Raw genomic sequence first — 17,546 nt, forward strand, 5'->3', positions numbered from 1 at the left:
ACAAAAGCACTACTTAGTTGAGATATATTCTTGGATGTGAAGATTTATAAGGATTTGAAAGGAAAATTTTGGTGCTATATTATATAGAAAGGATTGCTACAGTGACAGTTTGTTACACTGGCAGACTGAACACCAGTTAATATGAAAACTAATGTTATTAAAATTCAGGTAGTCGAAGAAAGTAGATTAACTACAAATGTAGTAGGACCTTCAAATTATTTACCATGGACAAGATATATACACGGTCAGAACAGCTTCAGTTAGCAAGTCTTAATATTTTAGTTTTGTTAGAATTGCTGATGCTGGTAGAATTATGCCAGTGTGTACAAGAGTTCAGATTATTACAGAGCCTATTGTGAGAAGAATGACAAGTCAGCTAATCTTCTGAAGAGACTAAGTGGAAAATAAACAAAAAATAGGACTGTAAGAATTCCTCTAAGGAAACTTCACAGAGGAAAGATACTATGGTAAAAGTAAAACATCTAAACTGGGGGGGAATCATTTCAGATTTGCTTGGTTGGCCCTTAGCCATAATAAGGGGGCATGAGGAAAAAGAAGGGAAGGTGGAAGAAGACTTCAAGCTGTATAATGGCCATAGCTCCATCTCAATACAATACAATATTGTATTTGTACAGAAATAAAATTAATATAATCCATGCAATTACATGAGCACTTAATACCAAAAGGCAATGCTGAGAAGAGGGACTACACAACTGGTCGTGTCAGGAGATGATAATTCTAGTAGAGCTCTATACCATTAACAACTAACCAGGGAAACCCCATTAGCAACATAATGTCCCCAAAGAGAGACAGACTTAAATTAAGAGAAGGGAACCATAAAATCAATCCATCATTTAAGGACACTGGTAGTCAGTTCATTAAATTAATGCCATTGCCTCTGGAATTCTGTCAGAAGATTTCCTTCAACAAGTGGAGTTTCAGACACATGCAAATTAAATAATACTGAATCACAGAAGATAGGTAAACAAATCAGATATTGTATAGATCATTTCTTAGATAATTAAATAACGACCTTCAGATTACAAAGTTAACTTAATGAAGACAACTTCTGGATTTTGATGTGGGGAAAAGAGAGAAGAGGGATAAGTTGATAAATAAAAAGAGAAAGGGGAGAAATAACAGTAAACTCAAAAGAAATGTAACTAAAAAGGAAAAGGGTGAAGAGGAAAGGAAAGTATAAAGTTAGAACTGTGTATATATTGGAGAAAATTGAGCTAGAAGGAAGGATAGGCCACGGAATCAGTAGGCCTTGAGGGAATTATACCACAGCAATGCAGCAGCACTGGCAAGTAAATCTGAACTTGAATGTAAATGTATAAGTACAAATGAATAATCAAGTTTAGGAACCATGCAACTTATTAACAATGTAAAATAGTATGTACAAATCTACAAGTATTCACATCAAACAATGTTTCATCAAATATCAAGATGCAAATAGAACAGTAGCTGACTGATGTGTATGAAGCAGTCATTGTGCTTGTATACAAAACTATTCAGACAAAAAATAAAAGTGTATGAAACATAATTACAAGGATATAACAGCATTATTTTATAAAATAATACAAACACGTGAATTACAAACTGATAATCGAAAACATATACAATAGGGTGAAAGCTGGGGGAACAAAGGCATCCTTTAAAAAGCAGCCTTTAAACATTCATTATCACCTTTATAGTGGCTGGACATTTTTTTTCAGAAGTGGTTTTATGCTAGCTGCTACATTTAAACCTGTCTGTTTATCTGTTCTGAGCATAGTAATCCATCTATATTTTTTTATATTTTCTAGGTCTAGATTCTGATCACATGTTTGTGAAAAATCACATACTTCTAATACCCTAAAGGCAAAAGTATGTGCTGGACAAACCTCAGAAATATGACTAACCAGGACATTACTTAATAAATTTCTTCAAGTCTCTTAGTAATGTTCTGATATGCTGTCTTTAAAATGCCTCAGAGAAGTACCCACATAAAAGGTAATTACATATTTTACATCCCGCCAAGTATTACTAGATCTACTGGCTCATGGAGCATATCTTTACTTGTAGCTGGAAGTGTAAATGCAGCATCTGTTTTAATTTCTTTACAAAACATTTAGTTAAAACAAGGATATGCATTTATTTTGTAAGTTTCTTGTTCATTAATAACTTTAGGTCTGTTCTTATAGCAAAATACATTTTAAAGTTGCTGGATGGCAATTATGGTTTCTTGGGGATATATTAGTTTATACTTTTTGTACTTTACAGCTGCAGAGTGACACAATGGATAGTGTTCTTGCCTCACAGCCAGAGGTTCCTCAGTTTGATTCTCAGGTGAGGTGCCTTCTGTGTGGAATATGCATGTCCTCCCTGTGTTTACCTGGGTTTCCACCAGGTGCTTTGGTTTTCTCTCACCTTCCAAAGATGTGAAGTAGGTGGATTGGACACTCTAAATTGGCCATAGGTGTAAGTGTGGTGTGGATGAATTACAGCAGCAGGGCTAGCCATCCATTGATGTAAACAATGGCTCTAGTTGATTGTTAGTATTGCAATGACACCATAATCCCATGTCCAAAAATGAGAAAAGGGGGTTGCGGATGGATGGATATTACTTTTATTTCAGAAGAACTTATAAGAATAGACAAATGCATTTCAATACATTTGCTACTTGCCTAGAATATCTACTTTATGTGGCTATATTTCACAATGAATGCATAGCATTGCTTCTACTAATTTGTACTTTTAGGTTTCTTTATATTCTTCTTTTCACAAAATATTCCATTTTTCATTTCAAGTAACATTTCTTTATTATAGTCCCTTTTTCAGATTCATTCCTTCTGATGGCATATCTAATGGAAAAGTTAATGTGTATTTGAATAAGCTATTAAATACATATCATTTGCTAGATGTCTGCTCAGTAAAGAGAAAAAATCATGCATATACAGAAAAATGGCATTCATTTTCAGGAACTACCTATTATACTGGTTAAGGATACGGCAGCAAAATGTGCTTACAGAAAAATAACAGTATCTAAAAGCCACTATTCATGGAATTAAAACACAGGTACCCTTTCAGAGATAAAACCTTTCAAAAAACAATTATTTTAAACTAGTATTTGGCAATTAAAACATCAGATCCATTTTTATGACTGATTCTCTTGAATAGTTAATGTTTTCAAATACTGAAAAAGAAAGGGAAACTTATTGAATTAAAGCTAGTATGTGAAGAAGCATTGTTTCAAAGAAAATGTGGGGACTGCACAAAGCAGCTTTCTGATAAGATTGCAGAGTCAAAACAGTGGCAGAATTCTGGAATATCTCAGATAAATGAAGGACGGCTATTTCTTAGGCGGATGGTGGGCTAGGCTGACAGCTATCTACCATCTGCTGCTTATCCTGCAGGCAGGGGAATGGTCAAAGTAAGTGTTCCAGGCAGTACTTATCAGGCATCAGAAATTGTATTTCTGCTGTCAAAATGTAATGATTATTAGATTTTCTGAAATTTTCTCTTAGGTGAGAGCTTGCTTTTAAGCAGGCTCCTCAGAGACAACTTCAGCTAGTGTCTGATGGTAGGTGAGAATAATGTATTCTGTAATCATAACATTTGGGGGCTTGCATATCTCTTGCCAGTGCACGTTGTGAAGTCATATGATATTACTGGGAGAGCATCCTCAACCCCTGCACTCTCCATTTTGTTTTTGCCACTTGCACAGTTTCATCTTCAATGCGGTGCACCTCTTAGGAAAGTTTCCATTTTTCATTGCCAAAAAACACTTTGGACATTTCAGTGTTTCTGCATTCACTGCATCACCAACCGGGGCACATTTCAGCATCACCTCTATAGTCTATAAAAATTGCATAACAGGAAGGTGGGCTACAAACTGTCAGGGCTTCATCCTGGCATTCAAATGTACAGGGTATGAAAAGTTGGAGACCTGCATGACTACTTACAAGATGATAGCATTGGAAGGTAGCCAATGTAGGATTTAGCAAGATGGTCTGTTGCAAACTTCCAGACAGGAACTGGAACAGAGGGAGATGCTAAAAGATTAAGAGGCTTAGGATTAGCCTATATGTCTACAAATCTATCCATGAGATGAACTCTCCGTCTTGTACAATGTATACTTTTCCTCAGTCAGCTAGAAGTTATGTTTGCTCATATCATCAGACTATAATGCTGGGGGGGGGGGGGTTTGAAAAGGCTCCTTCTTGGCAACCACCTTTAATTGTAAGTCATGGGGTTTTTACACTGGCCAGCCAATGCTTTATTGATTGAAGCAGCACTGAGAATGACTTGCTTGTGTGGAACAAACTACTGAATCCACTGCTGACAACTTAGTTGGCTTATAGAGTCCTTATAGAGTCCTCCTTTCATGTTCTCCAAGCAGAAGTAGGTTCATTGATCAGATATGAATAAATTTTATGGCTTTTCAAATGCCAGCTGGGCCTGTGGGCATTCTCGCCATGTTGAGTATTCACTATTCATGCACTTCATAAAAAATTGATGGGAGTTTTTCATTCAGGTGCTGACCTCTCATATCTCACTACTAACTCCCTGATCCACCTCCCATTATTTTGATGGCATTTGTCAGGCATGATCTACCTGCCTTTGGCTTATGTTTTGCTCTCTGTGCTAAATGAATGACACTACCATCTGCAGGAACTGGGGCAGGATAATACCTTCCTTCCCCTTTGAATGACCCCCTAGAAAGTCATTCTCATGATACTAAAACCCTGTCTTAGAGAAAATTATAATGAAACTTCTCCTCTCCATACCTCCTCCGATGACTCTCTGCTTTGAAGAAACTTTCAGGATCATGATGCTATCTCTGGACTCACACATAGTGTATCTACTTCCTCTCCAAAAAGGGCTGAAACAGTAACTGAAAAAAAAGGATGAGGAATCCAATCTCACCTTCCCAGTGGAACCTGTCCGTAAGGATGCTGCGTATACAGCCTAGAAACACTCATTCTACAGCCTCTTCTGCTAAGAAGGCTGATATCCTGGAGCAAAGAGAAACAATAGTCTAAGTAAGCATCCTATGGGAGATTTCTGCATAATCCATGACATCCAGCAGAGATCCTAGACATCACAATATATTTTTGCTTTGCCATCAGATAAGGGGACCAAGCCACTGTATAGGGTTGGGTAGGGGTTCTTTATCTTTTGCCATATCAGGGCCCCCAGTTATCTATTTCACCTGTTTCATTTCAGTCATTGTGGACCATGCTGTGGAGAGGCCGGCTAACTTTCCTAATTCTGAGGTCATGCAGACTGGAGAACAGCCTCATGATTGGTTAATCAGTGAGCTCCAACACAGTCTGATGTCATTTTGACTGCACTGATTCTGTAGCTAGTAAAGCACTTGGGATGCATATATTGCAAATGGCTTTTCTTTAATGATGAGCTGGGACAAGCCATACATAGTGCCCCTAATGAAGACAAGTAATTTCTGCTCATGTTGAAACAGGTAATAATGCCATGGAAGGTCTTTACGATACCTAGTCAGACTCCTGCACTTCGCTTAGAATATCTCATTTTCAAATGGAGAAGAATCGTATTGCAGAATGAAACAGTCTACTAATTTCATGTGATTGTGCATCTACCAGTTCATAATGCAGTGTTTCCAAGAAGACAGGTTTTACACGTGATTATAGGAAATATGAGGCAATTGCGTCACAAGAATACTTACTTATTTATTTATATATTTATTTATTTGCAGTTTGTTAACCGGGAAAGTCCACTGGGCTATACAGAGTCTGTTTTCGGTGGAGGCCTGGGGAGAAAAGCTCCTTAGTACAATAAAGAACACAATCACACAAGTACAATAAAGAACACAACCAGACAATAATCATATACAATGATAGTATGCTGTTATCTAACATATTGGTTTACAAAGTTAAAAGTTAAAAACACTCTTAGCAACTTAGTGTCAGAGAAATAGTAGTCATACAGATTACAAAATTATTTAGAGATAATTATTGTATAGAGGATTTTTAGATAAAACACAGCATAGAAAGTAGGAAGAGGATATATCAGTAGAGCTAAATAGTCAAGGAGGCTGAGCACAGGTACGGTTCCTGGCAGAAGATAGGAAAGAGTATAGAGAAGTTTTGGAGTGGGTAAGATTTGCTAATGGTAGAGCCATTTATGCCTTGCCAATATACACTTCAGTAATTCTGACTACCTCTATGAATTGTTTGCATCAAGCTGGATCTTTATCATTGCCCCACCCTGAAACACAGTTACAAAGGACAGAAGTTGATTACGAGGAGGCCCATACCTCCTTCTGAGTGACCAATATATAATCTTGGAATACACTGTTTTTTACACATAATTTAATAAGTGTGAAGCATTTTTCTTGTTTTTCTTGTCTATATTATCCAGTGCTGGTTGGGACCAGTTAATCACACCAAAGGTTTAACTCATTACATACAAGTGATTCCTCCAGGTGTTTATGGAGTTACATCCTACTGACACCTCTAGGCATCAAATATTGCTTGTTCATATTTGCATTAATAACTCCAAAACCATGCTATATACAAAGTATTAAAAGATTTCATCTTAAGCTTACACAATGGCAAACATAACTGTATTGATATATGACCTCTGACTAGTGCAGGTAAAGATATTACTTGTTATTCATATAATAGTTATTAATATTGTCATAAATTTCATGTTTTTCAAAATATCTCAACAACGATTAATACAGACAGAACTGGTTAGCCTCTTACGAAAGCACTCAGCTGGATGATACATTGTAAGTTGTTTACAAAATGTAGCAAACGTGATAGTTACTGTGTTTACTGTGACTAACAAAATCAGTTTAAGACCTAGAACCTAAAGAATACTACCGCTATAAAACATTTTGTGCTAAAGAGTTTGCCATTTACACTTCTTCAGTAACTTCTATGGTTCAAAGATATGAACATTTGTTTGAAATGTGAGGATATCATTTTATTCTATCAAAAAGCTTAAGCTCTGCCCATTGGATTTCACATTGCAAGCTTGCAGAGTTGCATTGGAGGGAATGCGTTAAGTTAGAACAAGAAGAGCAAACTGATTTTTGACTTTATTCCTAGATGTCAAGTAAACTTTCAATATTAGATTTGGTCTTCTTAAGTATCCATCACTGAGATTTGTTCTCGTTTGTTCATGTTTTATTCCTGACTCTTCATCTAGTCCCAAACATTTATACACTACTCCCGGTCAAGTTCCTTTGTATCACATTTCTGTCCCATATTGACATTTTCTCAGTGTAGCAGCTTTGCTTTTATAAATGTTGCTTTTGCACACTTATGAAGACCAAATATCATTCTTAAAACATCTGAGAAAGTTTTAACCATTTGCAGTTGTGGTTTCATATCCTCATCTGTTAAACTATACAGTTTTAAATCATCTAACACAGTAGATGAGATATCTCTAAACAAGGGTGGTTTATGGGAGTTAAGCTGTAAGCAGAGCCTACTGTACTGAGTAAAGAGTTTATAAGATTAAGGGTAAGCCAAAGCAGGCATGGAGAAAAAGAATCACCCTGGAATATTACCCTTTTAATTTTTATCCATGCGATAATAATTTGCCCTTTGTCATGGCCTAGCTGCAAGGTGGTTTGCCACTGTTTCATAGTCAGTACAGTGTAATCAACCAATGTAGTGCTTGTTTTATATATGTGTATGCACTCCATTATCCATGAATATGGGATGCTGTTAAATACTTTTTTGTAATCTACCCATGCCATACTTAGATTCTTCCCATTTTTGAAGCTTTGTTTTTTGGCTTTGTTTAACAATATATTATCATTTGTTCCATGTGACTTTATTTTATTACCTTTTTGTTCTATTGCCTTAACTGATTTTTTTTCTTGATGTCTATAAACTCTGTCTGCATCAATTTAGTTTTATAATTTTTATTTTGTTAGAAGCAGGTTATTGATTTCTAGTTCTTTGGATGGTTTGTGGGTTCATGCTGAAGGAGGAGTACCATTGTTTCCTGTTGTTAATCAGGCTGGTGTCGGTCCAGTGTGTATATAAGTAATGCTTACTTAGGGCTAAATCTTTTGTGTAAAGATGTTAATATCCTTTAGCCAGAGGTTAGGTACTGCATCCAGGTCCAGGGTTTTCCAGTTATCTTAAATTTGTCTCAGTTTGTGTCTGTTACTTCATCCCATTTCATATCCTCTATAATAGAGCTCCTTACTGTTTATTTTAACTTTTCTATCCATTTAACATCTTTGTTATGTTCAACAGCATCGTCATAAATGCTTCTATAAAATGTACAGATTTCTTCCTTTTTGGTGGTGTTTCTCTTACTTTTGCTTTGTTTCCCAATTTGCTATAAAACTCTTTTTGAATTATCAATGAATAACTTATATTTTTATATTTATCTGCATATCTACTAAGTTTTTATGCTGCTGTAGATATGATATGATAAATCCTGGTCATAAGATTTTTTGACAGTCTTTTCCCTTTTCTGTATTCTTAAAAAAATATCAAATGGATAGTCCTGAAAAGGATTGCTAGGAGGCTACAGACCTTAAAACAAATTTTAAGAATTACATTTCCTGCTGATCTAGTCCACTTGGAGCCTCAAAAGAGTAGTTTGGTTATGTTATGTCGATGACTGCTTACCTTCTCTACATAAAGCACAGAAACCATTTATAACTTGAAATCTAGATCATTCATTAATGATGATGGAGGAATACTTTTTGAGGCTCCAAGTGGGCTAAAACAGCAGGAAATTCCATTTCTTAAAGTGCGTAACCTCTTAACAGTCTTTTTCATGGCTATCCATTTGTTATTCTATTGTCTTTTTTCTCCTCTCAGCAAGAAGGAAGAGGTTGGCTAAGCAGGAGTCACACCCACAGGTAAACTGTAGACTCTGGACTTTTCTATATTCTTCTAACAGTGATAATTCTTACCTTAGCTGCTTTAATGTTTTCTCTATTTGATGCTTCCATGGTGACTACTCCACATTTTTGTGGCAAGACTTTATCCATTATTAGTTTAACTGCACAGTAGTATATATTAGTTATTTATTTCACATAAATTTAACATAACCAAAATGCTGCACCAGGGAATCAAGACCCAATAAACGATAATTTTTGCTGTCCAACCAGACCAAAAACATAACACTTATGCCATGAAACAATAAGGTTTAGTGCTTTTGTCTACTTCAACATTTTACATAGACTTTCTCAGAACTATAATGTTCATAGGTTCATAGATTCATAGGTTGGTACTAGGCTATCAGCCCTAGGGCCTATACAAGCCTAGCCATAACAATTCCCTGGATATTTCTTCCCACAATATTTACTTCCCTGGACCCTTATCTAGCAGGGTGACTGACATGCTCCCCGGGTGGAATTTCCTATCTCCCATCCAATCATCAAGGTTCCTTTTGAAGAGGGCCAAGGAGGCACTCTGCTTGATATGTATGGGCAGTCTATTCCAGAGTATGGGGAGTCTCTGGGTCAGGAACTTATCCCTCCAGCATGTTTTGTTCATTGTGATGACAAGGTTTAGATCCCTGGAGCATGTGGCTGTAAGGGATTGGGATTTCTTTAAGTGGAGCATGTCCAACAGCTCAGGGTTTGACATGGCCTTGTATGTTAAGCAGGGATCGCCTCTGAGTAGATGATATGCCACAGAGTATAGCTGGAGTTGTTTTAGACAGTCAGCATAGGGCATCTGCTTTAGGCCTGCGATTCTTTTAGTGAGGTATTTCTGCGGCCTTTCCAGCTGTTGCAGATGTCTTGTGAGGTACATACCAAATGAGGCATTGTACTCTATAATGGGTCTAATGAGGGATGAGTACAGTGGGACAATGACCTCCTTTTTTCTGGATGAAAAGCCCTTAGTGATGAGGTGTGCCACATAGAAGGATTTCCTGACTGTTGTGGCGATGTGGTTATTGAAAGTGAGGCCACTGTCCACCTGTGTCCCTAGGTCTCTCATCACACTTTCGGTGTTTAGTGTACTGCCACCTATGTGGTAATTCATGGGTGCATGGTTTTTCCCAGAGGGGATAACTATACATTTCTTGGCATTAAGCTTGAGCCCATGGCTCTGGCACCAAACATCTGTTTCTGTAAGGCCCTTTTTTAGAATATCCACATAATTTGGGGATTCAATAATGGCTCCCAGTTTGCAGTCATCTGTGAACTTTGTTAGCCAGAGTCCCTTAGTGTTGGCCTGTACTTCAGAGAAGAAGATGCCAAACAAGAGCAGTCCCAGGACTGAACCCTGAGGTACACCACTTGTCACTTGTCTGGAGCTGGATTTTGAGTCGACTACTTTTACAGTGTGGGTTCTGTCAGTAAGCCAGTTGGCAACCCATCAAGTGATGTAGGGATTTATGCCCAGCTTAGTAAGTTTATCTATGATTCCAGAGTGGGGGATGGTGTCGAAGGCCTTGGCGAGGTCCAGATAGGCTGTGTGGACTGCCTTACCCTCGTCCACAGCTCTGGAGACTGATTCGGAGAAGTCAATCAGGTTCAAGAGACAAGATTGACCCTTCACGAACCCAAACTGGGTGGGGTCCAGTGTTTGAAGGTTGCCAGTGTCTTTGTTTATAAGTTCCATGATAATGCATTCCATGCCCTTGCAGATCAGGCTCGTCAGACTGATGGGATGGTAGTCAATAAACACCACAGCAAAAAATAGAGAAAAAAACACAAAAGCCAGCACTTTACCAGTATACTTTAATAACAGCGATCTAGTACCTCAGTAATTTGCCTTCAAGGATCACACTTAATTTAATGTGGACATAAAATTTATATACACACACTCTCATCAATTAACATTATTCAATAATTACATTACATAATCAATTAATTAATTAAGTAACATTTTCAAATATTTTTATAGTGACCATGAATTACTAAGAATAAATAAATATTTATCACTTAAACATAATAATAATATTTAAATTCCCAATTCCTGATTCATGCCATTTGGTTTTAAAGTCTGAAACTTGAAAATCATTCTAGTTTCTAACTCCAATAGCTTAACTACAATGTCATCCCCTCTATTAATAAAGGGCTTTTCCAATACACAAAATATTAAACTAGTAGAAGAACTATTATGTGTTTCTTGAAAATGTTGTGCAACTGGGCTATTTAAATTCTTGTTTCTGATATCTTTTAAATGCTCCAGAATACGAATTCTGACCATATGTTTGGTCTGTCCTATGTACCACATATTATTACATGAGCAACCCAAAATGTAAACTACCCCAGTGGATTTACAATTAAAATAATATTTAGCAACAAAAGGTATACCATTGATGATACTCAAATTCTTAACCTTACGACAAATACTACAAGAGCCACAAGAAAAGGTTCCACATACTGAAGAAAAAGTATTGTGGTTTCTTTCAATTAAGTTGTTATTCAACAATTCTTTAAGATTTTTCCCTCTTTTGTAAGAGAATGTAATATGTTTTGCAAAAAGATGACCAATGGTCTCATCCTCACTAATAATGGGATGGGATGGTAGTTCCCGGGATCCAAGGTGGATCCCCCCTTGTGGAGTGGGATAACTGTAGATATGCACCACTCAGTTGGCATGAAGCCTGAGGTGAGGCTATGATTAAACATGACACTTAGGTGAGGTGCCAGTTCATTTTGTAGTTCATGTAGTACACAGCCTGGTATGTCATCTGGTCCCATGGATGCTGTATTCTTAGCTTTGGAGAGTGCGGTTTCTACCTGTGTGGTCGTAATTACCGGAATTTGGCAATCTTTTGGTATTGAGATGGGCTCTTTAGGGGCTGAGAGGGGGGTGAAGTTGGCACTAAATCATCTGCCAGGATATTGGCAATATCCTTGGGATCAGTGTATTTAATGCCATTCTGTTGTAGCTCAGAGCATATCTGAGCATTGCCATTTAGATTCTTGACATAACTATAGAATGCCTTGTGGTTGTCTTTGGAATCTCAATTTTATTTTCGTAAATAGCTTTGGAGGATTTTATGAGGTATATCAGCTTCTTACTGAGGCTGGTAAGAGAGTTTTCTGCATCCTGGGAATTTCATCTTTTCTGCAACAGTTTCTTTCTTCTGTTGTATGCTTGTTTATGGCAGGGGGCCACCAGATTGGCTTCCTTTTTTTGGAGGAGAGCATCTTGGTTCTATTTGGGATGGCATGATTCATGCATGAGTGGATGTGCTCATACAGTGCCTTAGTGTAGGATTCAGCAGTCGAACTTTCAGCTCCCATCTGCATGAGTGCCATGAAGTTTGTCACTTCTGACTTAAGTAGCATGAATTTGGCTTTGGAGAAGTTTTTTACGGAGGTTTCCTTACTGGGGGTTAGGGGTGGGATGTGGATGTCAAGGGTGATTTGCTTATGGTCAGACCTGACCAATGAGGGGGTGACCACTGGAGTGGAGCATCTGTCTCCCATGTTAGTAATGACCAGGTCTAGGATATTGGAGCCCCTGGTGGGACAATGGATTAGTTAATCTAGGGCGTTGGAATTTATGAATTCCAAGAAGCTTTGGGAAAAGGTGTTGGTACCTGAGTAGTTTTCCCAGTTAATGGCAGGGTAGTTGAAATCACCCAGTATTAGGGTGTTTGGTTGTATCTTAATATTTTCCAGTATGTTTAGAAAGGTGTTCTCTAAAACCCCTATGTCATTTGCAGAAAAATTGAACTACCAATCATGCTTACAAATTTTCTTTACATCAATACACCATAATATGTTAGACTAGACATATCTAGCATCAAATAATCAATAAAATAAAAGCTATGTATTACTAATTAACCTAAATAAATGCTGTTGTTTAAATAAAATTGTTATTAAATATTAAATGTTAGTATAAATGGATTGTGCTAAACATATTTTCGAAATTACACACAAAATACAAGCTAAGCATGAAAACGTGTAATGAAATCTCTACAGTAAATCTATAAAAACTGCATCCCTTCTTCATAATTGTTAACTATTTTTAAAAATACATTCAAAATTAATTCAAAATTAATTTCTAATTTCTCTCTTACTTTTGCCACATGTTTTCTGTCTGGAAATTCTGGATTTCTTGGGTAATAGTAACAACACAATTTCCTCAAGAAGTCCACTATATAATTTCTTTTTCTCTTGCTTGACCTGACAATCTTTGTGTTTTTGGGCCAATTTAAGCCTAACCAATTTCACTCGAGGGTGAACATCAAACCCTTTACCTTGTGTCTGCGAAATAAATGTCTTAATCATTATTCTAACCCTCAACTTGCTGGTGATGAGTGGGTTGAGGACCTGGCCTACTCTGATGTATGCCAGGGATCCAGGCTAATCGTGGAAGGAATGTATGTACCTCTTATTGGACAATGTATGTCTGTCATAAAGTCCAGCAGTCCTGGGTCAATAAGGTACTGGCTGGGTGGTGTCTAGTTGTCCAGCTTGGGTTAACTAGGCTAACTCCGTAGAGTGAGAGCTGGATGTAAAACCCATCAACCTACCAAAAATGAACTAAGAATTGCTACACTCATAGGCTCAGCTACAGGATACAGCTTGTAAGTGGATGATATGGTAGGAAGGAGGAGCATGGACATTCTGTGTATCCAGGATCCAAGATGGAAGCCACTTGGGATAGGATCCAGAGTTTACCACTCAAGAGGAGGACAGACTAGAAATGGTACAGGAATTGTGGTGAGGGAGAGACTTTAGAAGATAGTGAGGAATGTAATCAGAATTAGTGACAGACTCATGGCAATCAGACTCCAGTGTAAGGAAAGGGTACTATTCATAATCTCAGCATATGCCCCACAGCAGGGTTGTGACAGTGTGGAAAAGAAAGAGTGGATTCAGAAAGCAATTGCAGGGTCTACTAACTAGAGCAGGACAACATGAACTAGTATTGATAATGGGTGACCTGATTGCATATATTGGGACAGACAGACAGAACAGGCTATGACGACTGCTTGGGTCCACATGGGTGAGGCAACATGAATAAAGAAGGAGGGGCTATTCTAGACTTTTCTTTGGCAAATGGCTTGATGGTGACCAACGCATACTTCATCAAGGGAGGCAGTCACAACACCACATACAAGAGTGGCCAACATGCAACTCAGGTAGACTTCCTCCTAGTAAGGAAAGAGCACTCCAGTGAAACAGTTAGCCCACAATATACACCACTGATTGCCATAATCAGCTGAAAGCAGTGGTTAGAGAAGGCTCTAAGGTTAATAGAGACTACGCCAATGACCTGGAAGTTAACTTGAGAGAAAACACAAGAGTTCAAGGAATCACTCAGGGCTCTGTCACTTCAGAAAGAAGAGAAACTAGGCAGAGCTGAAAAAGAATGCAGCGCCTCTAAACAGCACGTGTAAGGACTACAGAACAGATATGTGGCTGGGACAGATATGGAAATAAAATAGTTAAAGAAAGCTGGTAGTAGAATACAGAAATCCAGGAAATCGTCAAAATAAAGCATGAGTGCAGGAAAAAGTGGGGGATAGAAAAAATGGACCAGGCTAGGAAGGAATACTGGTTGGCTAACAAAAAGGCTAAGACAGGAGTTGCAATAGCAATGAACAAAGCATCAGAGGCACTCTACAAGCTTCTGGAAAGTAAATCAGTAGATGGCATAATGAAACTATATCAGGTTGCAAGGCAAAGACAGAAAGATAAAGAAGATAGACATCCTTCATAAGGGGTGCCAGCAGTAACCTGTACATCAGTCCACAGGATATTAAAGGTAGATGGAAGGAGTACTTTCAGCATCTTCTGAATGAAGAAAACCCCACAGAAGCTGTACTGCCCCAGATATAGCCTACAATGAGAGAAGAGGAGGAGCTTACCTAAAAGTAGTAAGAACAGCAATAAGGAAAATAAAATCAGGGAAAGTAACAGGCTCAGATGAGGTCACAGCAGATATGATAAAGACGTTGAGTAAGATAGAGGAGAAATGACCCTGAGGGTACTCAAAGCAGTATGGAGAGAAAGGTGTATCCCAGATGACTGGAGAATAAGCATACTAGTGCCAGTGTTGAAGAACAAAAGGGCATTCACAATTGTGGGCAGTACAGAGGTATCAAACTCCTATCACACTGCATGAAAGTTATGGCGAGAGTGATTGATAAACAAATATGCAGAGTATTAGAAAGTAAGATGGGAAATGAGCAGTTCGGATTCAGATCAGGAAGAAGCACAACTGACTTGATGTTTGCAGTGAGAGAGAAAGTTGAGAATATGCTAGATATGTGGAAAGAGTCCAACTAGGCATGCATACAGTTGGAGAAAGCACATGGCAAGGTCCCAAGAAAGCTGATTTCTGCAGTTCTGTGGTGGTTCAAAGTCCCAGAAATATTGATAGAATTAGTGGAGGCTATGTATAAAGACCTAATGGCTCAAGTACAAACAGTGCTTGATCTCCCATGGGGGTTCCCAGTGAAAGTGGTTGTGCATCAGGTTCAGCTCTGAGGTTACATCTGTTCATACCGGTGATGGACTACATTAGCAAACAGGTTGGAGGGGACAGATCAATGAAGCTGCTGTAGACAGATGATGTAGCATTACAGGCAGACCCTTAGCAAGAACTTCAGCAAAGGATAGGGGAGGGGAATGTAATGCAAAACTGAAAGCACATAGGATGAAAATAAGTACAGATAAAACAGTTGTAATGGCAGCAAATGGGAGAAATCAGAAGAAGCTGAACATTGAGATGGAATAGAAAATAATGGAATAACTTACAGCTTCAAGTACCTGGGGGGTGGTTGAGGGGAAGGGAAGTCTGAATGAGGAGGTCAAAGCTAGAATCAGAGGGGCTGCAGCCAGATGGCACAGAGTGTCAGGGGTAGTGTATGACAGAAGAATGCCAAAGAAACTGAAAAGTAAGATGTACAAAACAGTGGTGCAACCAGTACTACTGTAACGTACAAAAACCTGGGCAGTAAAGGAAGAGCAGCTGAGAAAGCTTGAGGTGATAGAGATGAAGTGCTTGAGATGGATGGTAGGGTGCACATTGTAGGACAGCCAAAGAAATGAGGACATCAAAGCAGAAACTAAAATAGCTCCAAATTCAGAGAAGGTCAAAAAAAACAGATTACAGTGGTTCAGGCACATGTGCAGAAAAGCAGAAGACAGTCTGATGAAGACGACTTGGGACAGACATGGAGAAGGCAAGAGCAAACAAGGGCATCAAGCGGATGGAGTCTTTGACAGAAGACATGTGACAGTCAGGCATGAGTGTCAAAGAAGGTAGGATAGTAGCATTGAATCGAGAGAGATGATGACAGGTGACATGACACCCCAACTCCATGACGAAAACAGGAAAAATGGTGTTGATGATGATGATGATGATGACAGTAAAGTTACTTAACCATGTCTGTGGTCTGTGATAATCAAAAAAAAAAAAAAAAAGGAACACAATTTACATATCATCATAGTAAGAAGATCATTATGTACGTGACAGAAGGTGTGAGCAAAACATTTCTTTTAACAATGAATGCAGATGTTGTTGATCACCTACCACTTTAGCTGTGCCATCCCATGGAGCCACTGTACGCATTTTTGGATATTTGTCATTCTTTACATTGTAGACTGTGCCCCGTTCAGCAGCAACCTCTCTATGGAGGAAATATATAGTGAAAGGTCAATTACAAAACGTGCCATCATGAGGTAATTCTAACAGCATTCTTGTTTTTTTCTTTTTTTTTTTAACTCTGCACAAAGTCTCTTGGAACTTTGCATAATCTAATGATCTATTTTACTTGCTTTTCTCTCATAATATATTCTTAGTAATAGTATGTACCAACCCGCAGGGAATGAAGCAAACCTCTGCATAGAAGGCAAAGAATCTAGATTTATACATTGCTGTGTCAAGTCTCAGAGCATTTACACACCCAATACAATAAAACTGGTAGTGCAATAACTTTGTGGCAGCAGTCAATATTTACAAGTACTGGACTGACTGGAAGCAGAATTTTGGCCACAGCAGTGGGAAAGCTCCCCTTATCTAGGAGCAAAGACTGACTACTCTTAGATAATTATGGCAGGTAGTGAATCTCCTGAGGTAAATTTACTTGGTATTTATTCACAATATGGAAGTGTTTGCTTATATGGACTGTCTTAGCTGCTAGAAGGACTGTAGACATTGCTGTTTAATTGGTAATAATATATTACTCATGGACCTTCAGGTTGAACAGAACATATTTTCCTTGTTTGTTATATTTAGAGAATGGCTGTGAAAGTCATAGATAAACCTGCTGTTCCTGATTCTACTTCTAAAGGGTAGCTGTGACATAGTTTGAGTAGAAAGGGTAGCCAGTTGCACCATAGATTCATAGGAGACTACTAGGCTAATGGCTTACGAGCCTTTACAAGCCTAGCTAATGTAACCCAATTTTACAAAATATATGGCCCCTAGGGGCAAGAAGATAGCATGGATTTGTGCTTATGCAGTGAGTATCTTACAGGTTGCCGCTGTTCATAAGGGACACAGGCACTACCCCAGGTATGAATTTGTGATTCCCCATGAATTGAGTCAAATTGCTTTTGAAGAGGGTAATTTCTCTTTCATGCACAATTTATGATGCTGATTAGTATACTAAGT

General features: G+C 38.2%; 1 protein-coding gene across 1 annotated transcript in view; it reads right to left on the reverse strand.

Annotated features, from left to right (window-relative positions):
* Nucleotides 1–17,546, reverse strand: part of LOC122792425 (protein disulfide-isomerase A6-like) — a 907,246-nt gene that overhangs the window by 27,237 nt on the left and 862,463 nt on the right. Inside the window, exon 12 of the mRNA XM_044060214.1 lies at nucleotides 16,464–16,560. Within this exon, the coding sequence (XP_043916149.1) occupies nucleotides 16,464–16,560 (97 nt within the window). The remainder of the gene's footprint in view (nucleotides 1–16,463; nucleotides 16,561–17,546) is intronic.

This window comes from Protopterus annectens, chromosome 1.part2 (genome assembly GCF_019279795.1).
Source record: "Protopterus annectens isolate FY-2018-M chromosome 1.part2, PAN1.0, whole genome shotgun sequence".
Taxonomy (NCBI): domain Eukaryota; kingdom Metazoa; phylum Chordata; order Ceratodontiformes; family Protopteridae; genus Protopterus; species Protopterus annectens.